Source organism: Zingiber officinale, chromosome 1B, assembly GCF_018446385.1.
Source record: "Zingiber officinale cultivar Zhangliang chromosome 1B, Zo_v1.1, whole genome shotgun sequence".
Classification (NCBI taxonomy): domain Eukaryota; kingdom Viridiplantae; phylum Streptophyta; class Magnoliopsida; order Zingiberales; family Zingiberaceae; genus Zingiber; species Zingiber officinale.
In genome coordinates, this window is record NC_055986.1 from 92,266,801 (window position 1) to 92,277,077 (window position 10,277).

General features: G+C 37.2%; 1 protein-coding gene across 2 annotated transcripts; it reads left to right on the plus strand.

Moving 5' to 3' along the window:
- Positions 1-338: 338 nt before the first annotated feature.
- Positions 339-9,232, plus strand: LOC121969788. Of its 2 annotated transcripts, none has more exons than XM_042520041.1 (2): positions 339-406; positions 817-4,417. In XM_042520041.1, the coding sequence occupies exon 2, from the start codon at positions 899-901 to the stop codon at positions 1,979-1,981; it is 1,083 nt and encodes a 360-aa protein (XP_042375975.1). In that variant the 5' UTR covers positions 339-406; positions 817-898; the 3' UTR covers positions 1,982-4,417. The 2 variants fall into 2 exon arrangements, 1 of the variants encoding a protein (XP_042375975.1); XR_006108656.1 differs by lacking the exon at positions 339-406 and adding an exon at positions 9,182-9,232 and having other exon boundaries at positions 818-4,405.
- Positions 9,233-10,277: the final 1,045 nt, after the last annotated feature.

A 10,277-nucleotide genomic window follows, 5' to 3' on the forward strand; every position in this document is an offset into this window, starting at 1 on the left:
TTGTCTATTTGCACCAATCCCCCTTCTTTTCTTATTTATTTTCCATAAAAACTTATTGGTTGTTTAAGTAATATTATTCTAGAAAATGCATGTAAACGTAATATTAATCGTAATTATTCTAGAAAATGCATTTAATCGTTATGTTCAAATCACATTTTTTTAATCGTAATATTAATCATCAACTAATGCACGTTTTTTAGTTAAATATTTTCAGTTTGGTCCATTGCTTCAGTTTACGATGCTGTCCCCAAAAGAAAGAGGTTTATAGATAAATGATATATTTAGGGGGTTCCGTGAAAAAGTCCTCCTATAAAGTAAGTTTATAGACAAAGGCGAGCAAATTCTTAAACTTTTTAACCCAATTTCGGCGATCGAGTGCGACATCAGCATGATTTCCGTCGACAAGGTTAGATTTTTCATACTTGCATTCGTTTTGATCTCGCCAATTTACTAGGATTTGCTGTTGTTTTCTCTTGGTGTGGCTGTCCTTTGTTCGGTTGCTGCCACCGTTGCTCACTGGTAGGGTTCCTTGTGCAATATGACTTCCATCTTTAAAAGATAAGTTGTTTTTGATAAATCTACAATGTGTCGCTGTTTCTGTTGTTTTAGTCTCGATAATTTGTTTCATCTATGAATTCGAGATGATAGCTTGTTTGCATTATCAGTTTACTGGGTTCTGCGAAAAAAAATATGCTCACCCTCTATATACATCTGTTTTTTGTTTTGATTTCGTTTCTTATAATTGATTATTTTTCTCAGTATTGTTTGATTCTGTACTTATTTCCTAATCTTCTTTGCATTTTTTGCATACTGCAGATCCATTTGACTTAGTGGACTTGGGAAGACTTGAACTTGGTTTCATCAGGATTTTATGAACGGCATTTGCTTGTTCACTTGAATGTTCAGAAATAAAAAAATGTCAACTTGCAATCAGTTTTCCCGAATTGATACTGCTGAGCTCAAATCTCAGCTGTATAGGAAGCTTGGGCGTCAAAGGGCGGAGAAGTACTTCTATAACCTTAAGCGGTTACTCAACTTGAGACTCAGTAAGTTGGAGTTCGAGAAATTGTGTTATAGTATCATTGGGAAGGAAAATCTTGCTCTCCATAATTTGTTCATCAGATCAATCCTTAGCAATGCTGGTCTTGCATTTGCTCCACCTAGCAGAGTGACACTTACCGGAAATTCACGGACATCCAAAATGTCTAGCTTTGGCGAAACATTTCCTACATCTCCTCGGAGAGGAAGATCCATAAACAGTAGGGACCGTAGATTAGCTGACCGATCTAGGCTGCTTGGGCCTTACGGGAAAATTCCACCAGGACATGTTCAAGAAGCCACTAACTCTAGTGATCTACAGAAGTCAAAAGAGCAGCAAAGTGCCCGGGAATTGATATCTATTGGTAGCAAAGCACTAACTTCCGTGGAGGATGGGGAAGAGGTTGATCAATTTCGATATAGCCCAACCGTGCAAAGTAGAAGTCCTTTGAGGCCTCCTCTTGGCATTCCAGCAATTGTTGGCGATCTTCCTCGGAAATCTTTCCGTAGTGCTTTTGAATCAAGCTTCCGGATTGGACAGACAAATTATTTTAACAATTGTTATCACGCTTCCGGACTACCAGATTCCAGGGCCTTGAAGGATAGGCTGGAGAGTAAGTTGGAGGTTGGCGGCCTTGGTTTGTCGGTTGATTGTGCTGATGCATTAAATCGTGGAATGGATGCATTTCTTAAGAGGTTGATCAAGCCTTGTATGGACCTAGCTAGGGCTAGGTCCAGTTCACATAGGACAAGTCAAGTGGATGGAAGTACTTTACCTAATATGAAAGGTTTATGGCGAGTGGGTCAAGTGCAAATATCAAATGGATGCAATTGTGCTACTTCACTTGATATTCAATTGGCAATGGAATTGAATCCTCAATTACTTGGAGGTGATTGGCCATTACAACTGGAGAAAATGCGCTTGCAGTTTTCAGAAGAATGAAAGTTGACCTATGTATTGTGACTTTGTTCTCGGTGACAGATTCTTGATGATACTATAGAATGCAATTCAATGGTCCTATGCCTCTTGAAGCTTTCTATACTGTGAAGCAATAATATGTTCTATTGAAAGTTTAAGACATGCAAAGTTGCCCCAAGATTCATGTCAGCATATGTCATAAAGGATAAAACATTCATTGTTCCTTCATAGGTTTGATCATTCTAAAACTGTCAATTTTCTCGTGTTAGATCTTACATTGTAAACAATCCAATTTGAGAGCCGATCAAAAGAAATTGTAAGTTCATAGTCATTTCTGAGTATGAGTTGTACCAGTAAATGATATACTAGTTTCGACCTCTTGTGTCATTTTTGAGACTATATTTGGGCTTTCTAGTTTAACTTTTATGAGGTTAGGCAATTCACCACTCATATCATTTGATGAACAATAGTTTAACATTATTGATTATCATACCTTGATTAAATTCTGATAGCGTTTTGTGGCAGAGCCATCTATTGTCAATCAAAGAGTAGCATGGTTTATTTCATTGTCTAAACTTGGATTGATCATAGGCTTTGAATCATGGAAATTATTACAAGATGCCCATGCAACTTAATATAGATAGTCCTATAACATAATCTTGAATTAGATGCATCGAAAACCTTTTTCAGCAATCTTTGTGTATTAACGTAAAGGAAGACAAATAATAGATAACTTATGAGCATGCTTACCACATTATAGTACTTTTATAGTTTATATGCAAATACTACAAATTGTTTAAAAGAATAAAGGTTAACCTGATAATACATTATAATATGCTTCTTAGTTCTCATCATGTATAATCTAATGCCCGAGACAGAAAACAATTTGATGTTGGAAATCCACTATTTTCCAAGAGTGTCATGTATAGATATATAAATCATTTTCAGTAGACCAAATAAATTGAAGAACTTCTTATATAAGCCATAATGACATAGAGTTGCAAGCCCCATTTGAATTGAATGAGATGATCTAAACTCCAATAATCTAATGTTCATTGTTATGCTCATTTCTCATTTGCAATGGTTGTATTGTTAAAATCTTTCCATCTCATTCTTCCTATTTCATTGTCATGCCATATGTAAATCTTCACTAATCACACTAACATGTCTTACTAAATTGGAAGAATCAAGAAATAGCCTTTCACATCCTAATTATGCTAATAAAAAGTGTAAATTATTGATGAATAATGCCCAATGTCAGCACATGGATTATGGTGTATTTGCTAAATTCTGCAATTAGAGGATAATCTACTTCATAGATATGGTTTGAAAATATGACCAATGATCAACTGATGCATTTGATCCATAATATTACATGCCTTTTCAATGTACCTCATCAAAAAAAATTTAATGCTCACATGTGCACTTGCTTTTTTATGGATTGTGGTTTACCGCATTGCGCCAACCCCACCTAGTGGGATAAGATTTGGTTGTTGTGTGGTTTACCACATTGCCTAGGCTTAATATCATATGCCCTGTGTATTGCCATAATTTATGAGATCGAAGTTGACATGATCATAAAATTTTCTAATCAATCCTTAATATGAAAATTTCATCCTGGAATATAAATAATGTAATCTTTGAGTACCATGTAAAGGGTTTGTCAAACAATAACTTGCTTAAGATATAATTGAGGAAATGAAAATGAACATGCACATCCATGTTGAATTAGCTACTACAAGTTTTTGTTTTACCCTGTGGAAGTGAAACACCTTTTAGGTAATAATAAGCGTGGAAAGGAAATAACAACAACAACAATCAAGCCTTATCCCACTAGGTGCGGTCGGCTATATGGATCCTTTTACGCCATTGAGCAAGTGTGGAAAGGAAAATTATGTCAAAATTCTTTGGCTTGATGATGAAATTGAACATTTTCCATATGTGGAATTCTTGCAGAATCAAAAAGGATAAACAAATGAAAGGACTATAATTGAAATGGCTCAGTTGCAATAAGGATGTTAAGCTTGGTTTGAGACTAGAATATCATCCCTCGAAATGTTATTTAAGTTTCAAAGGTTTGATATTAGAATATAGCATTTCTTTCATCTCCAGAAATATGGTTCAAGTGCATTAAAAATCACATGAGAGAAATATGTCTGAAGTTTTTGTGATGCAGCTCTGATGTAGGTTAAGTATGAAATCATTAACTTGATTTATAAACCATGAATCTGTTCTCGACTAATGTTTCTTCACTTTAGGTGTGTGGCTTCTTTAGAAATTTGAAGACCTAGTCTTAGAGCAGAAAGCCACTATGATTTCATCAAAGTCTGGTCCAAAGTGTTAATGCCTACTGTGATTTTTTACGGTTCATAAGCGTACCAAGAACAGAAGAGGTCTTGAGTTGAGATTGCTAAACGAGGAAATGGAGAGCCAAAGAAGCACATAGAGGTATGTGCTAATGTACCTAGCAACATTTTTTTAGTTTCTCAATTCTCTGTAGCCTTGCAACATTTTTTACTTTCTCCGTTATTCATTTATTTCTTTTGTGTGATCAATATGCTTGTTAATCTTTCACTATGCATTTTCATACCACAAAATGTCTTACATAAATATAATATTTTATGCAAAACAAATTCACCTGAACGACACCAATTAAAATTTTGTGATCTTTGGGAGTAAAAATAATATTCATTTGAATCTTAAGCATTCTATTACATTGTTTTGTAATATGTATGTTATGTAGGAAGCATAAAAGTAGGTATATGTTCAAATATACAAAGATGATATTCTTAAATTTGACCATGTAATTAAAAATATAAAATTTTTCATTCCCAATAAATTTCAATGTAGAGCAGAAGTTCAACCAAACTTGTAACCTGATGTAGCTACATATGATTTTGTCTGACCTACCTTTCCATTTTACCATTATATGTTTCCTGTTTACTAATATTGTAAGAAAGAATTTTTTTTATTCTTTTAGTTTGTAAGAATAGCTGTTTTATTCTGGGTATTTTTATGGAATAAATAATTCTACGTTTGATTATAGAAACGATCTTAGAGTATCAATTCTTATAAAATTGTAATCCTTATTCATACGAATATTTATACTTTGTCGATTTCATTTTTTTTAAATAAATCACATTTTAACGATTCAATCACCTATCTGTATATCTATATATATTTTATGAATGAGCATGGTGGATTGAGCTATTTGGGCAGTTGGTCACTTCGGTTGGGCTGGTCAGGTCAAACAAGTTGTGGACGGGATGAGCAGACAGATTGGGTCAAACATATCAAGATGGTTTGTTAAGTCTAATTGCACTAGTTAGGGTGCCCATTAGGCTGGGTAGGGCTGGCGAGTTGCACAAGACAGTTGATCTGAGCTGGTCAGACCTAGGTAGCCTGATAATTGGGTGGTCAGGCTGGCATGCCGATTTAAATGTGAATGTAGAGAGTAAAACTCTTCCGTGTGCAATACGTAAGTACCATATGATAGTTTTGATGTGATCAACTAAGTTAAATTAGATCTTGTTATATTTTGATATCCCGTGTCTGAGTGTGCAGGAACTTAGGAGCACAGGAGGTCGAGCGAAAAACGCAGCTAACGAGAAGGATGACACGAGAGAGAGTCGACGACCTCGGTGTGTCCGATGCGCTGCGGAAGAGTACGTTGGCGAACGAGAAGGAAGCGCGCGACGGTTCCGAGGGACGAGAAGCCAGAGCGGAAGGTTGCTCAAGAAGATCGAAAAATGAATTCAGGTGAGCCTTATTCTAGATGGCCGAAATCACCCAAGTGAGCGGAGACGGAGCAAGAGCTCAGATCTAAAAAACATTTCTATTGACTCTGGTCCGGGCACCCGGACCCCCGGGGCTAGCGTCCTAGGTCGAGCCGGATCAGCCTGATCCGGGCGCCCGGACCTGGTCCAGGCGCCCAGACCACAAAATCTATCATTTGCCACGTTGTCGCGATCCGTTACGCCGTGGATAAAATTCTATCTGCACCCAGGCGCTTGAAACTCTTCTAGGCACCCAGATCAGGGTTATAAATACAACCTTGATCTCATAAGCTAAAAACAACATTTGTAAAACAATCTTCTTTCTATTTAGCTTTGTGATCTAGTGCTTTAACTACTGTAAGAGACTTCTCCGCCAGAAGGAGATTTTAGTGAGCTTTCATCGTCTTGGATTAACAATCTCCTGATTGCAAATCAAGTAAAAAAATCTATCTCTTCTTTCCTTGTTTTAATTAGTTTCTTTTTGTACAAGTGTTTTAATCAAGTTATAAGATTGAGAAAGGTGTTTTGGGATTTTATTGTGCAGGGCAAGTCACCCCTTTCTTGCCTGTCGCAAGGGACTAATAATTGGTATCAGAGTCCAACCGCTTTAGAAGGACTAATCGCCGATCGAAGCACAGAAGACGATGGTCGGATCAAGCATCTACCTACCGAAGTTCGAGGGGGAATTCACGAACTAGAAAAAGAAGATGGAAGTATTCTTCAAAACGGATTTTGAATTATTAATTATTATGAAATATGATTTTATAGTGTCGAAGGACAAAGAAGAACATCAGTGGACGAAAAAGAAGCAAGCCGACTTCGTGGAAAACGACAAGGCAAAATTTCATCTGCTGAGTGTTTTACCGTTACAAGAAGTCAACTGGATCGGAGCCTACGAGTCAGCCAAAGATCTTTGGAAAAAATTCCTGGAAATCCATGAAGAAACCTCGGAGGCAAAACTCGCTAGACGAGATCTGCTCCAGAACCAGATTAGCAACCTCCGGTTAGAAGAAGGAGAAATCGTCGCACACCTCCACTCAAGAATCAAAGAATTCATCACCGGACTCACGAATCTCGGAGAAAAGATAACCAACTGAGATTCACTAAGGTATGCACTTAACGTATTTCCTAGGACTCCTGAATGGGTAACCCTAGTAGATGCATATTTCATCTCTAGGGGCTTAGAGGTAAGCAATTTAGAAAAATTTTTCTCTACTTTTGAAATTCATGAGTCAAGATATACAGATCTAAAGGAGTCAAAATACAATATTGACTTAAAGGCAAAAATAGATGAACCAGAGTCCAAAACATCCTTTGATGATGACGAAACGACGTTCATGGTAAGTAAATTCAAAAAATGTTTTAAGGCTAATAAGTTTAATCAAGTGCAGGGTAAAAGAAGGAAAAGAAAGGTAAGATGCTACCACTGCAATGAAGGACACGTCAAAGACAACTGCCCAAAATTCAAGAACAAGGAGAAGGACAAGAAGCTGACCCAGACAAAGCACAGAAACTTAAAGGCGATGTAGGACGAAACGTTGTCAAAGTCGGAGATCGAAGCCCACATCAGACTTGCGCTGATGGCAAGTCATCAAGAAGAAGACGACGAATCAAGCTCATATGAGATAAACATCGAAAGCATCTAAGAAGGGGGAGCAACAACAGAAGAAAGCAGTTCTACAGGGGAGCATCAGAAATCGACAAGGTAAGCCAGGTATAGTCTTTACTTCCTGACCAGTTATTTAAATTTATTAAAATTTTATCAAGAAATTTCTATAAATTAGAAATAGATAATAAAAAGTTATTAAAAGACAATAATGAATTAAAAGGAATCTTAACATCTTGTCGATTAGAAGATTTCAACAAACTAAAATTTAAAAATGAAAAATGAAAAGTAGAAATAGAGAATCTAAAGAATTTGGCATGTTCGAATATTGCTATTTCTAAATTCAAAATTATCAAGGATTAAATTGATAATTTAGATACCATAATGGCCAAATTAGAACATTGTTAAGAAAATATGTTCCTAGCAAATTCTTGATTAATTCAGTTGGTAGGTGTAGCGCCCGAAAATTCTCAAAGTTATTTTAGAAATATTCTATGATTTTCCTGGAATTTTAGAATATTTTTATGGAATTTTTAGAGTAGCGGAAGTTGCAAAAACAAATGGAAACGTAAAATAGCTTAGGCGGGGATTGAACCCGATACCTATTGGGTCCTACGACTTAAGGTGAACTCTAGTAACTAGGAGAACCCAGCAGGGCCGTGCTGAAAGGAAAGGGGAACAATTATATTTATATTTGAGTTGGGCTGAATTACCCACTTAATATAAATAGGGAAGAATTAAGTGAAGAGTTATTTTTTTAACGTAACTCTCCTCTCCCTCAAAACCCTCACCGCCGCCCCTTCTCCTTTCTCTTCCTCTTCTCGGCGCCAACCACAAGCACACCTAGGGCTCCATCCCTAGGGTCCCAAGGGCTTCTCCCGGCGACACCTTGGATACAGGGATGCTCCCCTCCGCAAGAGGAACGCGTAGACGTGAGAAGATTGTCGAAATGATCGTCTTCTCCGGAAATCTAGCGAGTAGAATCGTAAGAAAATTAGAGAAGAAGGTAAGAAACCCCTCACCTGCAGTATAAGTAGCTAGTCGGATGTTTGTATGCATTGTTTTAGCCGTATGCAAATTTTTAGTGATAGGGTGCGAATTAGCGCACACCAAGCGTTTGATTAAACGCTCAGCTCAGTGAAATGCCATCATAGGCATTTTAATAGCTTAGATAAATGCAATAAAAACATTTTTACAGCTTAATCAGTCTTGCTACAGCTTTTATGAACTAGACGTCCAATGGGTGGGCTCCCATAGTTGCCCTAGGTTCAGATAACCTAGTTCTGGGTTTAGACAACCTAGTAAGAGCAAGACAAGAGTTATTAGCTTATGTTCAGTATTTTACTTTTCAGTGGCACTGTACTGGATTAGATATCCATTGGGTTGGGCTCCCATAGTCGTCCCTAGGTTTAGATAACCTAGTAACCCTAGTAAATTCGGGACTTGCAAACCCGGGTCTAGTTAGGGATGCGCGCATAGCAAGTACAGTTGCCGGGCCCAAACAGCAGCATGATTATTATTTTAATCTATCTACTTAAATAGTTTTCAAAACTCACAAATCAGTTGTGTATACAGTTTAGATTCAGTTCTGGCTTAGTTTTAGTTTTAGCTCAGTTCATGCTTTAGCTTAGCTCTTTCTTATTGATACATGTGATAGTTCTATGATCAGTTTTGATTCTATATTTTGTATGATAGTATGCCAGGCCATGCTTTAACATGTTCAGCATAGATTTCAATAGCATGCTTTAAAAACATAAATTGCATCGTATGCATGTTTTAGTGAGGTAGATGGTTTCTTACTAAGCTCTCAAACTTACAGATATTCTTTTCCTTATACTGCAGATAAAGGCAAAGGAAAGATGGACTAGCGGAGGCTGGAGGACAATGCAACGAAGATGTGTGTGTGAAAAAGGAGTTTGGAATGAAGATCTTAGGGATTTAGCAAGTCTAACTATTAGAACCTTGTTACTTTTAGTTTTCACATTTCAGTTTGCTTAAAAGTTATGAACTAGTGAAATATGCACCATGCCATGTTTAGAATGCTAGTTAATTGTTGTTAAAATGTATTTAAGTTAGTTTAGAGTTGGTATATGAGATTTCTGCTCGAACCAGGGCTGAAATCAGGTTCTGATATGAAATCAGAAACCCCGATCGATCAGCCGATCGATCGATCAGCTGATCGATTGGACAGCTTATCCCGCGAACAGAACGCGTCTGGATCGATCAGTCGATCGATCTAGCCGAGTTTCGTCGCCAACAGAAGGTTTGTGGATCGATCAGCCGATCGATCCGAGTTGAACCCGCGTACAGCGCGTCGTCGAATCGATCACTGGATCGATTGGACATACTGGATCGATCAGCCGATCGATCCAGACGCTAGTTCTCGCGTACAGTAGGGTCCTGAATCGATCACTGGATCGATTGCCTAACCTGGATCGATCAGCCGATCGATCCAAATTAGTCTCCGTGCACAGTAGCATGCTGGATCGATCCATGGATCGATCAGAGGCCTAGTACTAACTGAAACAACTTTAGTTCAGCTCCAGATGACAACAAAGACCTAGAACACCCCTTCTAGCATAGCCACAGCAATTCAAGGGGTAGTTTAAACATTAAGTCAGATAGTATAGCGATTAACAGAAGCATATTCATTAGTTTAGCAAAATTTTCATTAGATCAGTTTTCCGCACATGAATTTGACAGCATAATATAATGATCGGCCTCACAGCTTAGTTAGTAGAAGGCGGGTCGTTACAGTAGGAACCTATATTGGATTCCAAAATCGTGCTTAAATTTAATTTTTATGCGTTGTATTTTTAAATTGATTTAATTTTTTTTGTTTACTTAGAATTATCTAAATTGATTTGTATAATTTCTATTAGAAATTAATTTCTTCTTTAATTTATCTGAGAAAGAGAATTTCATCACTTATTTGTAG

Coding starts and splice junctions, on each gene's coding strand:
- LOC121969788 (XM_042520041.1), top strand. CDS start 899: ATGTTCAGAAATAAAAAAATGTCAACTTGCAATCAGTTTTCCCGAATT.